We start from the raw sequence: 22,438 nt of genomic DNA on the forward strand, positions 1-22,438 counted from the left end.
ACTATAGTTTGTTAAACAGCTTACAGAAAGAAAATAACTAAATGTAGATCCCATATTTGCTCAACTTGAACCTGTTTGCAGTCCACATTGTTCTAAGTAATTGCTTCAATAGCATTCGCACTGATATAGGGGCTAGGCCTACTGTAAATTGCATTATGGCTGAGCATGGACATGCCAAATGTTGTCAATAAGCAAGATTAAATTCACACTGAAAATTTGTTTTGAGTTTGTTTTAATAAAATTAAACAAAAAGCAAGAAATCTGTTTTATTCTTTTTCAACAACAATAAATGCATGTCAAATGTAATGATATCATAAAATCACCATCATAAAAACAAAACACACAACGCATTGCTGTTGAACCAGCCTTCGCTATAGTAGTCCTAGGGGAAGGGTAGTCTGTGGAGGGCTTGGATTTAAAAAAAAAAGTTGAAATGGAAAACAAGCAATTGTTACATGAAAATAACTTCTAAATATGAGGTTCACTGATATTCACAGAGGATCTCATCTCTCCTGTCACGATGGGCACGGAGACATGTAACCTATATCACGGAGGGAGTCTTACACACGTCCAAAGCATGGCTAAAATACTGTAGGCCTGCCTACAATGCACAGATAAAAAGGGAATGTCAGCTCACTGATTTGCTCCTTTCAAACTTGATACAGTATTTTAATAAAGCTTGGGTGATTAAGATGTATTTCCAAGCGGTCTCACGAGCCAAGCCCTTTATCGACGGTCTTGTCTAGCCTACTTGATTACATTGGGCAGGACAAAAAGAAAACAGCCTCCATTGAGAGGGGAGGCTATGCTTGGTTTTTAATCAAATAAAATGGGGGAAAACATGAATGTTTTATGTTTCTAAATACGAAGTATACAGGTACCAAATCACATCTTGTTCCATGTTCATGTGGGCAGTGTGCGCGTCACGGCTGGATAGGCTGTGTTTCAGCTGTCAAAATTCATACCATAACCAACTGCGTTACCATTAAAACCAGCTTTTGATCGGTCTTAAATATCCCTGCCAGTGCCGGCTGAAATTAGTACTTTGGATCATGTTTTTAAGGGCACGCCTAAAATATTTACACTCCTCCCATCTGAGCGTAAGCATGCTGATGTTAGATGGATAAATTGCCAAACCTGGCGTTAGGGTGGGAAGATGCCAGTCTGACAGTTTTCACGTGATGAAATTGCAAACTAACTTGCATATGACACTAGCACCTCCTTAACACCAGCTGAAAATAGAGCCCTAAAACATTGAACCTGCTTTGTAGTCTACCCCTCTGGTCCAATATCCATGATTGATCAGCCAAAAGCAGAGCCTGAAGTGGACTGAAATATGTGCCGGTACTCCTCCAGAGAGACACTGCACTGCAAGTTGTTCGCTGTAACATATAGTCAAAAAAAGTTGTGTTCTATTCTATTTGGAGTGCTGTTTATATTAAGGTGCCACAATGCCGCAATATTTTAGGCCGCATTCTATAAAAGGTGTAGGAACTCTAGCGGTACAAATGTGAGGTGTGAGAAATCAGTTCCAATATGTTCCTGGTCAAGTCAAGCACTCGCCAAAAGACTGTGTCCAGGCTACAACTAAATCCTGGTTAGGTAGCTTAACTTAGCCTTATTCCTCTGGGCTCCTGGCCTCTCCCATGGGCTTAAACAGGTGTCTACATTTTGGGGTCCTCACACAGACTACACCCAGGCTTCTGGTCGGCCTGCTGTTCCAGCTGTAAGGTGACTGAATGAAAGTTGTAGTTGGAGAAGCAGGTTTGGGTCATCTCCCTTAGGACTGGCTGGGCATCCACTATGTCATCTGTGGAGGGAAAGGAAATGCAACTATGATGACACTGACCAACTGACAATATCGCAAGTCACTATGGTCTGATCAAGTCAAGTCACAAGCAGTGCACACATATAGTGGAAACAGCAGTGGCATTTCCGCAGAATGTTTCATTCTCGGGTGCATGACAAGCGAAAAAAAGGGTCAGGGACACAATAAAGCCATCATCATCATCACATATGGGAGTTGTAACATAACAGGAGATTACTGACAGCCTAGTCCAGCTACACTCACCTATAGCCACGTGTGCTGAGAGCACCGTCTGGTTCATAGTCAGGGCCCAGATATGGAGGCTATGGACAGACTTCACCCCCTTCACTGCCAGCAGCCGATCCCTCACCTCACCGTGCTTCACTCCAGCTGGGGTACCTGGGGAGAAATAAGAGAGGGAGGGAGGGAAAGAGAGAGAGAGAGATGGATTTCATTACACGCAAATGCACACACAGAGAGGGGGGACTGGGCACAAAAGATGGGCATCTTGGGCAACACTTGTGATCATAAGAGTTTTAGACATGTTGCAATCGTCAACTCTTGCACAAATCATATCCTTATGGCTGTCGTCCCTATAAATCATTCCTCGTCTACAATAAGACGTCTACTTTGCCATAATCCCGAAACAGGGACGATAGAGAGAACTCCCTGTATTACCTTCCATGAGGACAAGCAGGATGTCTCTCATAATGGTGATGGTGGTTCCCAGGACAAACATGGAAAACAGGAACGTGCAGATCGGGTCAGCTATCTTATACTCAGGCTGTGGGAAACAAAGAGAAAGCGAGAGTAAGGACCGTAATCATTACATTGTCATTGCATGATCTATTTTCCACCCAATATATTTAACCTCAGTTAAGACATACTTGTGGTAAAACATACAGGGGACATCTCGATCTCACGTTAGAAACACATGTGCTTGTGCATGTGTTTGTGCTTGTACAGCATCACAAAAGGGATCATTCTATTGAGGATTGCCTGCTAGCAATATCAGTTTAAAAAAATACATCAATCTCTAGTTTTGGAGTTACCTTTGAGAACATGACGCAGTAGATATCAGTGCCTACGGAGGTGCATGCTCAGCACATGAAGATTTTGAGAGATTATCACACACAGGAAGGAAGAGGGAGGGGGAGTCTAAAAGTCACACTGGACTTACTGTGAAATTAACAGTAAACTACTGTAACAGAGCGGTCCATTGTGTACTGCAATGATACTTAATTAATTTGTTGAGAGTGTCATTTTTGCAGCCTCGGCATGGGGCACAAGGCAATAAATCCCAAAGTGGATAAAGTCAACAATTTATAATACAGTAAATTGCCGCTAACTAGAAGTTATATGATCTTCCATCAATTACTGATTGATTCTTTCAATGATTTAAATTCCATTGTATTTTGCTGAGAGTTTTTAATATTATTTATGTACAATTTATGCTAATTCAAAAAGACTAACTTAATCTATGAAATTAGACTAATAACCTAACGTTGTCGGGGCTCTATTTGGGCCACTCTTTGAGTATGTGACATATTGTATGTTTCATTCTAATGCAATTCAGCTATCTAAATGACCAGATCAAAAGGACATCTTACGAAAGCCAGGAAGAGTGTGTCAACACGAACATCCGCCTCATCCTTATCTAACATGCCCATTGTGCCTCAGTCCTAATCTTCTCACCCCATCGTCCTCTCCACCCCAGTTGACCACTACCTCCCCATCACCCCAGTTGACCACTACCTCCCCATCACCCCAGTTGACCACTACCTCCCCATCACCCCAGTTGACCACTACCCCTCCATCACCCCAGTTGGCTACTACCTCCCAAATGACCACTACCTCCCACATGACCCCAGTTGACCACTTCCTCCCACATGACCCCAGTTGACCACTACCTCCCACATGACCCCAGTTGATCACTACTTCCTCCGTCACCCCAGTTGATCACCATCTCCCACGTCACCCCAGTTGATCACCATCTCCCACGTCACCCCAGTTGACCACCACCTCCCACCTCCCCATCACCCCAGTTCACCTCCCCATCACCCCAGTTGACCAAATGACCACTACCTCCCCCGTCACCCCAGTTGACCACTACCTCCCCGTCACCCCAGTTGACCACTACCTCCCCCGTCACCCCAGTTGACCACTACCTCCCCCGTCACCCCAGTTGACCACTACCTCCCCCGTCACCCCAGTTGACCACTACCTCCCCCGTCACCCCAGTTGACCACTACCTCCCCCGTCACCCCAGTTGACCACTACCTACCCCGTCACCCCAGTTGACCACTACCTCCCCCGTCACCCCACCCCAGTTGACCACTACCTCCCCGTCACCCCAGTTGACCACTACCTCCCCGTCACCCCAGTTGACCACTACCTCCCCCGTCACCCCAGTTGACCACTAACTCCCCCGTCGCCCCAGTTGACCACTACCTCCATGACCCCAGTTGACCACTACCTCCCACATGACCCCAGTTGACCACTAACTCCCCCATCACCCCAGTTGATCACCATCTCCCACGTCACCCCAGTTGACTTCTGACCACTGACCTTAAAGAAGATGATGATGGCGCTGACCAGCACGCTGATGCTCTGGAGCAGGTCTCCCACGACATGCACGAAGGCAGCGCGCACGCTGGCATTGGCCTGAGGTCGTGACCCCGCCGACTTCTGCTGCTGACCGTCCACCCCATTGTGCTGCTCCACGTCGCCATTTCCATGGGAATGGTTTTCTTGGTTACCGTTACTGTGCGAGTGGCTGCTCTTGTGGCTGTGCCCATGCCCATTGCCTGCCGCGTGGCTGTGCCCATGCTTGCTCTTGTCGTTAGTGCTGTGGCTGTGGCCGTGCCCACTGCTGAGGCCCCCGTGGCTGTGCCCATGCCCAGACTGGTGCAGGGTGAAAGCCATACTGCCCACAGGACATTCAGAAAGACATAACATATTAAAAGCCTTGTTATTAGGCATTATAAATGCTCATATATGCTTACAACACGTTATAAAACATTATACATGGATGCTTCCTGCTGTTGAAGATGTCTGTAGGCTGTTTACGTGACAATACCTGTATATCTACTTGCTACTGTTGAGTAACACTGCTCTACAGACTGTCAGTAACATTTCAACTAACTATCTACTAACCATAACCCTAGCTCTAGCTCTAACCCTAATGTTAACCCTTGACCTTATTCTAAACCAAACCCTATAACAGTAACCTTAGCAAGCAGTTGCTTATTAACAGACAGTTTGCTGATAGTATGACCATCTGTAGAGCATCTACAGATGGAAAATCTAAACTATCCAAATAAAGTGTGAACTACTGTGGTTTGATTTTCACTTGTGAATCACCAATATCTAGCTCTGACGGGGAACCATTAACAACCCAGAAATACTACTTACAGGGACTAAAGCCCACGGAAATCCACGTCACTTTCTCAGATTGTCTGTCATCCGTAGTCGTCAATCGTAAACACTACATTAGTCATGGTCACAGCAGACTACGTCAATTCCAAAGATGAAGTCAATTCATGAATGGAATTTAATTTAATTTAAAATTCAATTCAAACGAAATTACATTTCAATTCAGATATTGTGAACTTCAATTCAGGAAGTGAATTTCAGCTAAGCCACTGAATTGAAAAGGAAGTGACCCCAGCCCTGTTGACAGTAACAGCCCGAACGAATGGGCTGCATTTTGGCGTCGGTGGACTCACATGATGTTTGCCAGCACAGCGCAGCCTGAAGTAATGAGCATGATGGTCCCCTCGATCTCATAATTATCGCTGATGAGGCGCTGCACAGCCAGGTAAACCAGCACACCTGTCACCAGCCAGATGGTCACCACCGAGAGGAGAGCACCCAAGATCTCTAGAGGATAGAGGGAGAGGGGACACACAGGAGAGGAGAGAAAGAGAACACGTGACGTTTTAATCAGAGACCATAGTGAGAGAAATGTGATGGGACAGATATATTACAGTAAAGAGCTGCAGAAAAAAACATTTCATATTGCCAGCAGTGCCCGGCACAACCATGCAGTGCCAAACGTACCACATAGTGAGAGCCAAGAGGAAAAGTTCTCCAATTAGAGACACAGGTAGCCTAGTTTTACAAAACTCTAGTTGAAACGTGAATCATTGTCCTATGCACAAATATTCGCCTGAACGGGAATCGATGCATCTAATGGTATCTGATTTTTTTAAGTATCTACTGTCCGGGTCCTATTGTAAAGGCCATGATACATAAATCACAATGCTACAAACAACCGTAGGAATGCTATTCTATAAACACATTAAATTACTCCACTTCAACTTACTTGTTCCTGAAAGAGTATAAAGCACACACAATAAGTGGCTCATGAGATTGGGATACAGCATGTATTGATTATTGATGAAGATAGCAGTGATGATGAGGGTGAGCATTTTATGATAATGATGATCATGATTAAGATGAAGTGTGATGATGATGACGATGATAAAGACATAATGACGATGATGATGATGAGGCTGATGATCTCACCTGCACGATGCCAGCCATAGCTGAGTGTGCGTGTGGCGGGTCTGGACGAGAGCCACAGAGACACCAGGCTGATGATGAAGCTGGCGAAGTCTACCAGCAGGTGGGCGGCGTCTGTCATCACCGCCAGACTCCCCGCAAAGTATCCACCTACAGGCAGAGAAAGGAAGAGCGAGAGAGGAGTGAGAGAGAGCGAGAGAGAGCGAGGAGTATGTCACTAACGACTAACCAACTAACTGACTGACTGTTGACTGCCTAACTGAGAGACACAGACTCACTGACTACCTAATTGACAGGCTAGCCAATAGTCATGTATCATTTGACCCCTCACCCAGGATCTCTCCGATCATGAAGACCAAGCAGACAGCCGAGACCACGTAGAGCCTCTTCCTGGCCAACTGCTTCTCCCGCTCCCTGTCTTCCGTAGCTTGGCTGTTGTCATGGCAATGCTTGATGTTGCTGTCCTTCTCCTTCTGCATTATCCCATCTGTGGACACACTGTGGGGGGGACAGGAAAAGAAGACAACAGGCATATGGATTATCCAAAAATTGAGGAGGAGAGGGGGATGAAAAGGGGAATGGGTGGGAAGACAAGAGAGATGGATGTCATGAAATTCATCCAAGAGGGAGGAGGAGAAGGGGGGACAGAACGCAGAGACTGAGGTAGAGCCTGTAAGAATGGTGGTCCCTCTCGTGTTGTGCCCAGAAAGACCAGACAAGCGAGATGGATGTCATGAAAGTCGTCCAAGAATTAGGAGGAGGAGGAGGAGGGGGAATGGAAAGAAGAGAGAAAGACTGAGGCTGAACAGAGGTTGTATGAAAGGATGGCTCTCTCGTGTTGTGCCCACCTTGTGTGCCGTTACTTGTTGCACTCAGCTGCGCATTCAGGCACTTCCACAGCCCAAAATGAATTCTCAGTATCGGCACTCAGGCAGTGGCAAAGAAAAACTTCTTACAATTCTACACATTTTGCCATTGGGGCAAAGAGAAACATATGCAGCTTTATACTTAATCTCATGCTATTCTACACATTTTACAAAGAGGCTGGGAGAAAATGTTGCTGATTTAAAGCTAATTTCCTGCTATTCCACACATTGCCATGAGGCAGAGCGGGAAAAAACGCCAGTTTGTTCATTAACAGTGTAGTGTTAGGGGTTTTCTTTCTCAAAATGGAAATTCTACATCCATTATGTTAATGACATTGTCTGTGATGTTAATTACATTGTATGCATTAAGCATGACATACTTATCTTTTAGTAATATGTTTCTGTCTGTAGTATTTTTAAGTTAGTGAGCGTCGTTAAAACTGTAATAATGTTGCATGTTGTGGTTACAATCCGTAGCATTCCCAGTGCCTCAAGTGTTTTTACTGTCTGTCATAAAGTCAACTGTTGACCCCCTCTTTCCAACACCCCAGGGCGGATACTACCCAAATTGAGTCACCGAAAACGGTCACCAAATACAGTCAGTAGCATATACAGTCCACCTCCATTTCAGAGCCTGTTTGGTACATGAAAGGACACCCCTCAGGAAAACCAGGTTGGTAGGGGGCCTTATAAGCTCCAATGTCGACAATTTATATTATCTGGGTTATATCCATAACTAGAGGCCTCATGAGAGACATAAATTGGTACATTGGGGTGATTGGGGACTTTTATTTTGCTTGATCCATGTACTACTGATAGTGGAGTAACCGTCGTTGAACCCCCCCCCCCCCCCCGTTCGGCACGCACGTGAACCGTGGATCAATTGCAAAGTTTAACCATCATAGTGGGAAATACAGTTTCACTGACACTGTTACTTTTCAAAGTAATAATTCCCTAAATCTCGATGCGGAGTCGCAGTGGAAAGATAAAGACAAGACAGATGCGTGCTGTGTTTTACTCTGAAGCCTGAAGGTTGATTTTATTATTAGTTTTAAAGCAGTTGTGTGTATTGTTCACGTGAACGGAGAATGTTGAATCTCAACGAATCAGTCCCGGATGCTCGCGTTGCAATAAGCAAAGAAGAAAAAAGAGCAGTGACAGCCACGGAGCTAGCGGAGGAGCTGACGAACTAGAAAATCCTCCCGCTTCATTTAAGTCTCATATATGGGAGCATTTTGGCTTCCCTGTCAAATATGATGACGGAAGAAGGGTGGTGGACAACACCATTACGGTGTGTAGGCATTGTGCCACAAGAAAGCAATATGATCATGGAAATACATTGAGCATGGCCACACATTTAAAGCGCCATCACCCTGGTGTGTCAGTGACGGGAGACAACTCAGCCAAGAGACAACAACTTCTCACCGCAGCATTAAAGCAGCCCTTTGCTACAGAATCAGACCGGGCTGAAGCCATCACCAAATCTATTGGAATGTTTATCGCTGCAGAGATGAGGCCATACTCTGTTGTGGAAAACAAAGGGTTTAAAAATATGGTGAAAGTGCTTGAGCCACGCTACGAAATCCCCTGGCGCACCCACTATTGCCCAATAGCAATATCCAAATCACCGCAGATAATGCCAAGAGCCAAGTAAATGCAGTGATAGAAGATGGACTGGGGCCACTGATAGCTTGCTTTGCACGTGTGGTCAATTTAGCATCCCAAATGGGAATCTCAGGTAACCAGATGAACCGCCTCCTTGGGAGGATCAGGAAGGTGGTTTCCTTTTTCCCCTGAAGCACAACAGCCGCTCGTGTGCTTAAGACCAAGCACGAAATGCTACAACTACCAACCCACAAGCTCATACACGATGTCACAACAAGATGGAACTCCACTTATGACATGTTGGAGCACCATCTTGAGCAGCAGGTAGCTGTATACTCTGCCCTGACAGACAAGACCCTGAAAAAATAAAATAAAGACATCGTCACCTTGTCTGATGATGACGCGAAAATAACAGAGGAGGTCCTCCAGGTGCTCAAACCCCTCAAAACGGTTGCAATTCTATTGAGCACTGAAACTGCACCGTCTGTGTCCATGATCCTACCTCTGAAAACAAGGATTCTACAATCCATGGCCCCAAGTGAGGAAGACAGCACCATCACTAGAGATGTCAAGGCTGCCATTAGAGAGGACCTGAACCCCAGATACCCCCCTAATGTACAGGACTAGCTTCATAGAGGTACTGCACTGCATCCAAGGTTCAAGTCCCTGTCTCACCTAGACACTGCCCAACACCGGAGGACATACAGTGATCTCACCACTGAGACTGTGGCCACTGAAGAGGTCATAAAAAGAGTGAATTACTTAAATAATAAATATAGTGCAGTCTAATCTTAGTCTATGCAATTAGAATCATAAATTTTTGATTTGGAATAATAATGGCTTTTATTCAATGTTATTGCCACAATTATAGTTCTATGAAATATGAAAATAAATAATTATTTAGTTTAATTGATCAAGTTATTTTTTTCTGTAATGTCAAGCCACAGAGCCGACAGGGGAAGACTCAGAGGCATCTCCTCCACAAAATAATTTGTCCATAAAGAAGCTTTTTGGGAACAAAAAGTTTGCAAACACCATTAAAGAGGAGATGGCATCCTACAAGGCAGCAAGCGGCATTCCAGTGGATGGTGATCCACTGGCATGGTGGAAAAACAATGAGTGTGAATACCCTCACATTGCCATGATGGCAAGATGCTACCTGGCTGTGCCTGGCACAGCAGTTCCTAGTGAGAGGGTGTTCTCCACGGCTGGGGACATAGTGACTGCAGAGGTCTACCCTCTCCCCAGATAATGTAGACACCCTCATCTTTTTGGAAAATAATTTGAAGTTATAAGCTCAGGTCTGCTTTGCTTTCTTTCTTTTTTTACATTTCTTTTTGATGATGTGGACACAGGCCATTTTTAAAAATTCACTATTGTTTAAAGGAAGAAGGTATCATGCATTATATTGCACTTTAATTTAACAATTGAGTATTGAATCATTTCTTTTAAGATTTTATTTAAACATGGAAAAGTTCCTTGCTTTAAGTGTTCTTTAAGTAATAAAAATGGAAAGCAGAGTTATATTTGTTTCCCTTTTTCTTTTCTTTTTTGCTCATCTGAAAAATGATCCGATCCGTGACTCAAAACCGTGATCCGAACTGTGAGTTTTGTGATCCGTTGCACCATGAACTACTGAACACTGAACCAGTTGCATCTGTTAGGCTAACTGACTGTGTTCAACCTTGTAGCTCCTGGACTATCCTTCCTTTAAATCCCCCACCCAGGGACCAGATAATGGATGTGATGGGAGAGTAGTGTTGGGGAGGAGTGAACTACAGTACATGTAGTTCAACTAGTAATTGAAATACATTTTGCAGTAGCTTGGCAGTAGTTGAACTTAATTCAAATCTTGGTAGTGTTTTAAGTAGTAAATTACTTATTTTCCATGTAGCAGTCTAGCTAATTACCGGAACTAGACACTGTTTTTTTTTTGCCAAAATGTGCAAAAAAATATGTGTGAAGTAGGTAAGAATTTCCTTTCTTTTTGGGCAACAGACTTGCCCAATTTTCACTTGAAACATAGTTTTTGTGTTTAATAGGCCAAATTACACATTCTGTTCACATCTGACTCCCCGATGAACCTGTTTTTGCCAGTTTTAGTCTATGACATTTCAGATTTAGATATGATCATTTATCACAAATTAGTTTGGATGTGGTGAACTACCTTTTCAAAGTTACTTTAGCAATCAGCAGTAGACACAATTTTTTTAAGCTTCTTCCTCACCCCTGATATGGTAAAAAGCTGAGAGTTGAGGCTGGAGATATGTAAACACTCAAATTCAGGACTGGCCATCAATGTTATCAAAATTATAGCTTTAACCATGATTTGAGGCTATGTAGTGTTTGTTTACATTTACTTTGTTTACAAACATTGGAGTAAAACAAGCTTATATATTGGATTATGATGGGGTATGACAGTTTAACTAAACTCATTATGCATTTATAAATTATATTCTTCAATAATCAACACTGTGGGAGTGATAACGCCAGATTTGGTGTGGATGCTATTAAATAACTAAAGATACCGTGCACTCTAAGCATGACAATTAGCCCTAAATTAAGTTTAACATCGCAGAAGGAGCGTGAACTGACTGCTGAACTCCTGTCATACTTACTGCAGAGCAATTGCAAACCTAAAATTGGAACCCGTGCGCAAAAGGTTTTTTACGCATGACTGGAGCAAGGGTAATAGGCTGTCTTAGATGATTTAAAAAACGGCGTTTTATTCAATAAATGAACAATGGCAATTCAAATAATATGTCAACGAAACTCACCATGGGCGCTCAACACCCTCCTCGTTCAGCATTGACATCAGCCAAACTTTATTTTCCAACGTCACAAGTTTCAAGAGAGGGGGATTCTCGTGTTCTTGACCCTCCAATTTTGTTCACCCCTAAAGCTAGCACAGAACTAGAACCGTGTGTACAAGTTTGTAGACTATAAATCAGCCAGCCTGGCAGGAGCCCAGGCTGAGTTTGAGTACAGAGAACGCCTAAAAAGGTGAACTCATGGCTGTCTGCTGTATATAAAACATTATTAAAACAAACTGTCAAAATAAATGTGACTGCGTATGAAATGTGATAACTAGGACGAATCGTTCATTAGCACAATAAAATAATAATATCGTCCTATACATGTGGATATGGTTCAAGTGACAGAAACATCAACTCATCATCAAGTTGCTCAAGTTGTTTTCAGATATCATAAATGTAAATGACAACATTGAAAACAACAGCCTGACACTTTAAATACACAATAAATAAACGGGATACTTTACCTTTCCATGGTGATGCTATACATGGTGCCTTTCTCCGTGACCAGTTGAGTTTTCTCTGTGTCATTTCTGAACATGATTTCGTGCTTCAGGGATGACCGTAAAAAATACTATTAACCCCCAGCCAATATATGTAGACGGAGAAATTAAAACAGAAGACAAAATTTAAATGCACTCAAAAAATATCTATATTTTTAAATGGACTAATGTAAACTATATGTTTTCAGCGTTATCATCATCTAAATAGATATCCTCTCACAAAAGAGGGTAAGTTCCACGCATCATTGCTTGAGTGACTATGCAAGCAGTGTTAGTATTTGAAGCCTTGTGACCACGCACCGTGTGCAAATTTAGCCGCTTGCAGCACCTTTGGGCAAAAGTTTTTTATTCAGGGAGAGGGTGGGAATTTTAATAAGAGAGCTTCTGTTTCGAAAAAGTCATATTCATTAAAATAAGGTTTGCCTCTAATCTTAGGAATGTAGGCTGCCAAAATTAAACATGAAGGAAAATATGGATTATTTTATTACAACCGAATCCTCAGCTTTCGCATTTAGCCTCCCGAGTGGCACAGCGTTCTAAGTCACTGTGCTAGAGGCATCACTATGGGATGTCCTTGTCCCATTGCGCTCTAGCGACTCCTTGTGGTGTGCCGGGCGCATGCACGCTGACTTCGGTCACCAGTTGTATGGTGTTTCCTCGACACATTGGTGTGGCTGGTTAAGGGCTTGGCAGAGACATGTTTCAGAGGACGTATGGCTCTTGACCTTTGCCTTTACCGAGTCCGTACAGTAGTTGCAGCAATGGGACAAGACTGTAATGACCAATTGGATATCATGAAATTAGGGAGAGAAAAAAAGGGTAAAAAGTACAAAACAAAAACAATACTCACCCTCCATTTGGCAAGTCTGACCATAATTATCTCCATCCCCCTGATTCTTGCTTACAAGCAAAAACTCAAACAGGAAGTACCTGTGACGCACTCAATACGGAAGTGGTCCGATTAAGCGGATGCTAAACCACAGGAGCGTTCCGCTAGCACAGACTGGAATATGTTCCCGGATTCATCCGATAACATTGAGGAGTTTACCACATCAGTCACTGGCTTCATTATTAAGTGCATCAACGACATCGTCCTCACAGTGACCGTACGTACATATGCCAATCAGAAGCCATGGATTACAGGCAACATCTGAAATGAACTAAAGGCTAGAGTTGCCGCTTCCAAAGAGCAAGACACTAACCCGGACACTTATAAGAAATCCTGCTACGACCTCTGACGAGCAATCACAGTCAAAACGTCAATACAGGACTAAGATTGAATTTTACTAAGCCGGCTCTGTAGCTCGTCAGATGTGGCAGGGCTTGCAAACTATCACGGATTGCGAAGGGATAACCCAGCCGCAAGCTGCCCAGTGACACAAGCCTTTCAGGCCAGCGAAATTCCTTCTTTGTTCACTTCGAGGCAAGCAACACTGAACCATGTATGAGAGCACCAGCTGTTCCGGCCAACTGTGTGATCTCTTTCTCCGTAGCTGATGTGAGTAAGACCTTTAAAGAAGTTAACATTCACAAGGCAGCGGGGCCAGACGGATTACCAGGATGCGTTCATAGAGCATGCGCTGACCAGCTAGCAAATGTCCTCACTGACATTTTCCAACCACCAAGACACTTCCGAGAGCTGGCTGTCCGGACAAACTGAGCAATCGGGGGAGAAGGGCCTTGGTCAGTGAGGTGACCAATAATCCGATGGTCACTCTGACAGAGCTCCAGAGTTCCTCTGTGGAGATGGGAGAATCTTCCAGAATGACAACCATCTCGGCAGCACTCCACCAATTAGGCCTTTGTGGTAGAGTGGCCAGACGGAGGCCACTCCTCAAATGATGTGTAAATTGATCAGGTGAAAACTGTTAGGGATCTAACCATAGAGATGAATGGGTTTGTGGCTAAGATAGGCTAGGCTAGCCAATATAATAACTTTTGACAAAATGGCGCCTGCTAATGTTCTGATATAGCTCCTCTAATATAATATTGTGATTACTTTCGGTATTTGTTTCAATTGTCCACGAAAAATCAAAAAAGAAATAGTCTCACTGTGGTTACCAGATACTGTGAGGGTTAAAGGTAGTGTCTCAAATCTGATACTGGGAAGATGACTACCATCTAAGGCGAACATGGCGTAGGCTTCTCTAACTCTTGAAACAACCCTCAGCCCCAGAGTCTATCAAGGGTTCCAGCGTAGATACTGGGATTTTGATGGAGAGACTTGTATTGCGCTCAAGCTTACAGATAGTACAGTCTGGACAAATAACAAAATGTCCAGTTGATATAGTCCCATAACTTTTAGCATGTCAGCAATCAAGTTTTCAAGATATGTAACTTTCAAAATACAGACATTTGGCCCCTATGATGTGTTTTGTATCATATGATGCAAAACGCAACATCATATGATGCAAAATGCATCATACGGAACAGATTTCTCCTACATGTGGCAACCACTTATCGGATTCCGGGTCACGGAGGAGGAGGAGAGGACAGAGTTTTACCCAACGGAGAATTTCCCCATGGTTAGGTTTGAATCGGGATGTGGACATCAACCTGGTATAGGGTTGTGGTTAATGCATGGGTTAGGGTTGCACAGGGATGTGGACATGAAGCCAGGGTTAGGGATAGAGTTAGAGTTAGGGTTAGGGTTGCACAGGGATGTGGACATGAAGCCAGGGTTAGGGATAGTGTTAGAGTTAGAGTTAGAGTTAGGGTTGAACTGGGTCACGGACACGAAGCTAGGGTTAAGATTACTGCTGTAAGTACAGTGTAATAATAATGAGTCATTACAAACAAGAAAGCATGACATAAGCTTATAGATCATTTTCAAAGCATCCGTATACACTGTAGGGTCGGAAATGATTGACACCCTTGATAAAGACGAGCAATAATGACTATATAAAATTAATAAATCAAATAATGAGCTATATAGTATGCAAAAGAAAACATTAGGAAATGTTACAATTTTGTACTAATGCAATTGCTCAGAGAAAGAGATTTTGTTTAACAATTACAACAACAAAAAAATCTCAAAAAGGTAAATTAGTCAAACGTTTAGTATTTTGGTCCCACATTCCTAGCAGGCAATGACTACATGAAGCTTGTGACCACAGACTTGTTGGATGCATTGCAGTTCATTTAGCTTGTGTTTAAGATGATTTTGTGCCTTTAATAAATTAATGGCAAATACAGTATTGTGCCATTTTGAAGACACTTTTATATAATATGTTACCAAACACTTTAATGTGGATGCTACCACGATTACAGATCATTCTTAATTAATCATAAATAATGATGAGTGACAAAGTTACAGGGTCATTCTCCCAAGACATGCTAACCTACCCTGTTATTGGTAATGTATGATCTATAAAGCCTTTATAAATTGGCGTTAGTTTAATGAAGTGGGACCAGAAGTTTTCTTTCCCGGCGTGTAAAGCAGGAAATGACCAAAAGGTGGTGATAAGACTCTTCGGCACTCTCACCAAGCCAGCGTTTGGCTGTCTGCAGCAGGACTCTGCTCCTCAGGATCCTGGTTCATTTCTGTCAGATCAGCTGGAGAACTGGCGTCTTCTTAACAGTTCACTAGATCTTGTTCACCAAGTGCAGGACCACAGCTTTAGTTTAATGTAACAGAAACCCCTTATATCCTGTAAAACTGTAGGCTATCACGTTAAACTGTATTTGTTCCTGTAAGAGTCCAGAACGGAATGAAGCAACAAATGATGTTGGCAACTCGTGTGGCCTAACACATTCCACTCATTTGAGGACATGGGGGTGGGTTTCAATGTGGTTCAGTGACTTGCAATAGCTTAGTTCCTCATATTACGCAATATGTGACTGGTTATCTCACATTCACATTGCAGTGACATTAGTACAAAACCTACCATCCTTATCAAGAGGTTGTTGCCTCTTGGTGTAATGGCTAAAATATGTTAGACTGAGAGTCACAGGTATCCTGAGTTCGAACCCGGTCAGGCTACATGTGGCTACACATGTACACATCTACACACAGGCTACAGTACATGTGTCAGGAGTGGGATGGTCTATCATCTCATATACAAAAAAAGCACATTTGCCTCATGTTACTCACAATATTTGTATTTATTGTTTCAGTCTGGAGATGCCTTTGTTTCTGCAATTCTAAATGTAGATGCAAACGTGTCAAAGCTATTTTAGTCAATTTATCTGGATCTGCAGCTTTGTTTGTAGGGGTTGCTAGGTGCAGCTCAGACAACTAAGACATAGTCTGTCTGTCTATCTGTCTGTCTGTCTGTCTAAGTATTGAAGGGGGACAGCTTTAGGGCTTTGAGGAACAAGCAGTCCACACTAAATTATGTCCTTGTAAACAGGGGTGACATGACAACGAGCCAAGGACATTCCATAGACTACCCCGTTATCCTCAAGAGCACAATGGAGGTAACCTGGGAAACTGTCATTCTTCTCTGTTCCTTCTTTTCCTCCTCCTCCCTCTTCCTTCTCCATAGGGGGAGTGTGTGTGTGTGTGTGTGTTAAAAAGAGACTCCAAAATGGTAAACAAGCACGGGTCGGGCATTCAGACAATGGCAAAGAGCTGACATCACTCCTGCTGCATCACACTAACACATGACTGACGCCACTCCACTGTCCCACAGAGGAGGGGGTTGAGGAAAACAGAGGAGAACCTCTTTAAGTTTCCAGTCCAGTGCAGAACTACCACTGACACGAGAGAGGACAGGAGGAAGTGGGAGTAGTGAAGCAGAAAGAGAAGAGTTGTCCAGACAACGCTGTATCTTGCTACAGCCGAGAGAAGCTTAGACCAAACATAGATTCTATAAGAATACTGATTGATTTTCAGCCCAGATTGTAGAACTTGAAGCCTATCATGATGGAAGTGGTCCTGACTAGACTGAGAGACTTCTCCTCTAAGGACGCCACCTTTGATGCCTGTAAGTCAACTGGGCCCGTTGTGTCCGGCGACCCACGGACCATTAGAGACCCCTGCCCAGAGGAAGGGCTCCGGATGGCGGGCTGCATGGCCGGAGTACAAAGCAGCAGCACCTACAAACTGGACATTGAGAGTGCACTGGCCTGGCTGCGCAGGGAACTGGTAAGACTGGACAAATGACTGAAGTCTTTGGTTGTGATAAAGTCTCTCTAGAACTGATCAAATTTGTAATCTGTCTATGGGCTTGAGTAAAAAGATACTCAGCTAAATGTACTGTATTTGAATGTATTGATGTGTTTTGTATTTGCAACAGAAATACACATTTGTATTTGAAAATTGTAGAGGACAATTTGATCTTTCCTGTATGTTAACAGATGATAATGGAAATTGGATTGCAATTATTCATCACTTTTACTGTGAGTTACTGTGAGACTCCAGGGTGATCTTGTCTTTCATTACTTTATATTTGTAGAGAAAGATGACATGTTCAAATGATTCTGTGCTAGATATATGACTACTCAAGCCCCCAAAATAATGACCTGCGTGTGGTCTTCTGGCTCTGTGGGGCTCTGTGGAAATGGAGACATTTTTATTGGCTATTAGGGCTAAGGTCAAGCCATCTGTCACCCAATGAAATTACCTTCTTGGCCATTCAAATCGTTAGTGCGTGGGACTGTCACGTTATTGCATTCTTATAATTGAGATGGGCAGGCGATGTTACGATGTCACCTTTCCAGCTTCCATTCAATCCCCCCCCCCTTCCCATATGGAAAATAATCATGAAAATCAAATAAGAATCTTGTATGGCAGAAGAAGATTATATGTACAAAATCCTCTTCCTGCTCCTCCTTGCGGCGGACTTTGATTCTCGTGTGTCACATTGCATGTGTCAATAACGTCAGACAGTGGTACGCGATACCTTTTGAAATTTGTATGGCCCATGTATGTGAGACCGTAGAAGGCTCAGCTTACATGTCTCTCATACGTTTTTTTTTTAATACAATACATACAACAGCTTGTTTGAAATGAATTTGTCCTATGAACAGGTATGTGAGAACCTCACAAGGCTTAGCTGACATGTCTCTTGTATGTTTTCTATATAATTATAGGATGCAACATCTCTGTTAGGTCTAAATGTTAATCACCCATATAAGTCAGACGTTACAAGAATATTCTATGAATCCTGTCAGTTTATTTGCTGTTATATGTCTCACTTACAAATTACAGGTGGAACACATTGTTAACTTATTCTACATCTTTTCCTTATTGGACGAGTTGGTTAGAAATTCAAAGAGGGCCTATTGTCAATGATTAATATATCGCTTGGCATTTAGTCTTCGCCCGGCGCCTCGTCATGGAAACCAATTGTCATGAGCACACAAAACCCACCAAATCTCAGATGGGACAGAGATACAGAGGCAAACTGGAGACTGTACGTTACTTTACTGGTATGGCTCTGGTTTAGTTGGTTCAATAGAATCGCATAGTTGAACGGGTTCTAATTTTGGCATAACTTAGAGAATGCTGTGTAAGCTAATAGTAGTTCAGAGAGAATTGCTCATTGTCAAACCAACAACAACAACTAAAGTAATCTAAGTCATACACTATAGGCATTGGACTACATGGGGGAACCCTTGAAACTTTACAGTATTGTATCCAGAGCGACTTGAGCAATTCGGGTTAAGTGCCTTGATCAAGGGCACATGGACAGGTTGTTCACCTAGTTGGCTCTGGGATTTAAACCGTCAACCTTTCGGCTACTGGCCCAATGCTCTTAACCGCTATGCTACTGTACCAGTCTAAAGTTTGGACACACCTACTCATTCCAGGGTTTTTACTTGATTCTTTACTATGTTCTACATTGTAGAATAATAATGAAGACATCAACACTATGAAATAACACATATGGAATCATCTAGTAAGCAAAAAAGTGTTAAACAAATCCAAATATATTTTATATTTGAAATTCTTCAAAGTAGCCACCCTTTACCTAGATGACAGCTTTGCACACTCTTGGCATTCTCTCAACAAGCTTCATGAGGTAGTCACGTGGCATGTATTTCAATCAACAGGTGTGCCTTTATGTTAAGTTGTGAAATATATTTTGTTCTTAGGCGTTTGAGTCAATCAGTTGTGTTGTGACAGGGTAGGCGTGGTATACAGAAGATAGCCCTATTTGATAAAAGACCAAGTACATATTATGGCAAGAATAGCTCAAATAAGCAAAGAGAAACGACAATCCATCCATCATTATTTTAAGCCATGAAGGTCAGTCAATACGGACATTTTCAAGAACTTTAAAAGATCCTTCAAGTGCTATGATAAAACTGGCTCTCATGAGGACCGCCATAGGAAAAGAAGGCCCAGAGTTACCTCTGCTGCAGAGGATAAGTTCATTAGCGTTACCAGCCTCAGAATTTGCAGCCCAAATAAATTCTTCATGGAGTTCAAGTAACAGACACATCTCAACATCAACTGTTCAGGGGAGACTGCGTGAATCAGGCCTTTGTGGTCGAATTGCTACAAAGAAAAGAAACTGCCGTGTCTTTGTGCGACTCAGAGTAGGTGAACGGATGATCTCCGCATGTGTGGTTCCCACCGTGAAGCATGGAGGAGGAGGTGTGATGGTGTAAGGGGGCTTTGCTGGTGACACTGCCAGTGATTTTAATTAGAGTTCAAGGCACACTTACCCATCATGGCTACCACAGCATTCTGCAGACATACCCATCCCATCTGGTTTGCGCTTGGTAGGACTAACAGTTTGGTGTGTCTAAAATTTGGACTCGTACTGTACCTGCTGCCCTATGGCCAAAATGTTTCATATAGATCCACTGGTCCATAAGAGACATGTTATTAAACCATCTACACTCTCAGCCCTCCATCCTCTTTCATTCTCAAACCAACCAACACAAAAGACACCCATGTAAACTCTATCCAATTATTACACTTCCCAGTGACCAATGATTGCTGGACTTTGATGTCATGAGACGTGGGTTTGTGCAGATGCAGTGGGCACCTTCCCAGGTCCATTCTCTTTGTCCAGTATTCAGACAAACATAGCCACAAACCAGCCCAAATAGAAGTGACTTCCACCAATTAGAACCATCGCCTTTTATCAAGTCTCATGGCCCAGTACTCAGTTGTTCTCTTAAAAGAGAAAGCAAGAACTCCAGCAAGAACAAGTGCTTGTTTACTGTCCACCATGATACATTAGACATAGTTTGATCTGTTGCAACGGCTGGGCAAAGGACATACAGACAGAGCACACACACAAACACACGTCGAGAGACATACAGACAGAGCACACACACAAACACACATCGAGAGGTGATATCACCCCCCAGGAAGCCCACTGCTCAAACTTCACTCAAAGGAAAGTTGATGTTTCTTCTTTTATCCCTCTTTGAAACAAAGCTTTTAAAGCCACATCGCATCCTTTCAGTCGGAGCCCAATCCCAGTCTGAGGCTGTAATTAACAGAGAAAGAAATGCAGATCTGGTCATGATTGGTTTTTGTTCGAACATTCCTCTCCCTGGGACAAACTTGGACTTGGCGAATTTGGTGGAATTCTGTGTATTCTATTCTCAAAATGAGGGCAATTAGACCGGCTCTCATAAATAGAGAAGAAAGAGAGAGAAAGAAAGAAAGAGAGAAAAGCATTTGCATCTGAAAGAGGCAGCGCTCAACTGAAATGGTTTAACCAGGTTATGTCAGGGAAAGGACGTGAACTTCAGAGATTTAGGCCTAGAACTCATTAGCCTAGAGTAGCCTGCACTGGTTATTTTCATTACATAACATTTGGTTCTGTGTTTTGAGCTATTTTTTCTATACTACTTGACAGCTGTAACTGCTATCTAGTCTTATTTTTGATAGCCATTTGTTTCTTTGTAACAGTTGGTATTTGCTTATGAATACCGTATGTCACAACCAAACCAACTGTTTTTGAAATGGTGTTGTGTCTGTTTCAGTGTCTGTTACGTCTGTCTGCCTCTTTTATGTGTCCATATTGTTATGTCTGTATCTACATGTCTGTTTACGTCTCTTTTTGTTTGTTTATTTGTTATGTCTGTGCCACTCTGTTTAATTGAACAATCCCAACTTTCTTTTACAGATGGAGATGCGATCTCAGGACCAGGCCTTGATACGACAGCTGATGGAACTTCACGCTGGAATACAAGAGCTCAAGCTGGAGTGTGCCGAAGCAGAGGAGGAGGAAGAGGAGGATGACGAGACAGAGGAGGAAGGGAGCTGGGACTTTGGTAGTGAGGCAGGGGGCAGTGGTAGTAGTGTTTACTCCAGCTCAGGGGAAGTGGGCTTTTCCATATCTTGCCTGTCCACTAGAATGACTCCACCTCCTCTGGGGTCATCTCTACCTAGAAGGACTTCCAGCAGAAGAAGCTCCTTGCCTTAAAAAAACAACAAACAGTAGTCTCTTATGGACCAACCGTGGTCAATGTGTAGGTCAATGTCACCGTCATATACCACAGTATCATCTATTCTATTGTCACCGTGTTTGCAAAGAAAATCACACAAGCATATTTTGAATAGGCTGCAATAGATAGAACCTAAAAATAATATATAGATTTAAGGCTTAGATTGACCTAAGGCAATCCTATTTGCCTAATGCCTTATTGTGTTAGGAAGTTGAAAAATTGATTATCTGTCTGTCTGTCTGTCTGTCTGTCTGTCTGTCTGTCTGTCTGTCTGTCTGTCTGTCTGTCTGTCTGTCTGTCTGTCTGTCTGTCTGTCTGTCTGTCTGTCTGTCTGTCTGTCTGTCTGTCTGTCTGTCTGTCTGTCTGTCTGTCTGTCTGTCTGTCTGTCTGTCTGTCTGTCTGTCTGTCTGTCTGTGTGCACGCTCGTGTGGGTGTGTGTGTCTGTCTGTCTGTCTGTCTGTCTGTCTGTCTGTCTGTCTGTCTGTCTGTCTGTCTGTCTGTCTGTCTGTCTGTCTGTCTGTCTGTCTGTGTGCACGCTCGTGTGGGTGTGTGTGTCTGTCTGTCTGTCTGTCTGTCTGTCTGTCTGTCTGTCTGTCTGTCTGTCTGTCTGTCTGTCTGTCTGTCTGTCTGTCTGTGTGCGCGCTCGTGTGTGTGTGGGTGTCTGTGTGCACGCGTGTTTGCATGTGAGAGAAAAATATATTTTCATGAGACAATTGACAGACTGCAGAGCTTACACTTACTAAGTAAGCTGTGTAACTTTTCAACTCTAACTAGATGGAAGAAACAACAGCAGCTGCTATCACTGTACAAAGGTCATAACAGTATAATAGTACATTTAAGAGAGAATATCCATTACTTACAGTAGTATATTGACTGTGATGTCTCAACAATGGATTTGTAAAAACTCTTGTAATAGTGACTATAAATGCAATTTTAAATATCATGACAATTCACGAT

General features: G+C 43.0%; 1 protein-coding gene across 3 annotated transcripts; it reads right to left on the minus strand.

Moving 5' to 3' along the window:
• Positions 1-251: 251 nt before the first annotated feature.
• LOC124043642 (zinc transporter 8-like) lies at positions 252-15,800 on the minus strand. 3 transcript variants are annotated; one of them, XM_046362439.1, is made up of 8 exons: positions 15,607-15,800; positions 6,666-6,832; positions 6,338-6,484; positions 5,536-5,689; positions 4,376-4,733; positions 2,486-2,591; positions 2,072-2,206; positions 252-1,810 (listed from the first exon to the last, which is right to left on the minus strand). In XM_046362439.1, the coding sequence occupies exons 1-8, from the start codon at positions 15,660-15,662 to the stop codon at positions 1,665-1,667; spliced, it is 1,269 nt and encodes a 422-aa protein (XP_046218395.1). In that variant the 5' UTR covers positions 15,663-15,800; the 3' UTR covers positions 252-1,664. The 3 variants fall into 3 exon arrangements, with proteins under 3 accessions (XP_046218395.1, XP_046218394.1, XP_046218396.1); XM_046362438.1 differs by lacking the exon at positions 15,607-15,800 and adding an exon at positions 12,086-12,365; XM_046362440.1 differs by lacking the exon at positions 15,607-15,800 and adding an exon at positions 11,583-11,694.
• Between the last annotated feature and the right edge of the window lie 6,638 nt (positions 15,801-22,438).

Source organism: Oncorhynchus gorbuscha, linkage group LG09 (genome assembly GCF_021184085.1).
Source record: "Oncorhynchus gorbuscha isolate QuinsamMale2020 ecotype Even-year linkage group LG09, OgorEven_v1.0, whole genome shotgun sequence".
Lineage (NCBI taxonomy): Eukaryota > Metazoa > Chordata > Actinopteri > Salmoniformes > Salmonidae > Oncorhynchus > Oncorhynchus gorbuscha.

Bases quoted from the DNA above. Each gene is read 5' to 3' on its own strand.
- LOC124043642 (XM_046362438.1), bottom strand. From the start codon at position 12,159: ATGTTCAGAAATGACACAGAGAAAACTCAACTGGTCACGGAGAAAGGC. The intron at 6,485-6,665 runs GTGAGGGGTCAA...CTCTGCCTGTAG, and splicing joins CATGATCGGAGAGATCCTGG to GTGGATACTTTGCGGGGAGT. The intron at 1,811-2,071 runs GTGAGTGTAGCT...TTCCCTCCACAG, and splicing joins CTCAGCACACGTGGCTATAG to ATGACATAGTGGATGCCCAG.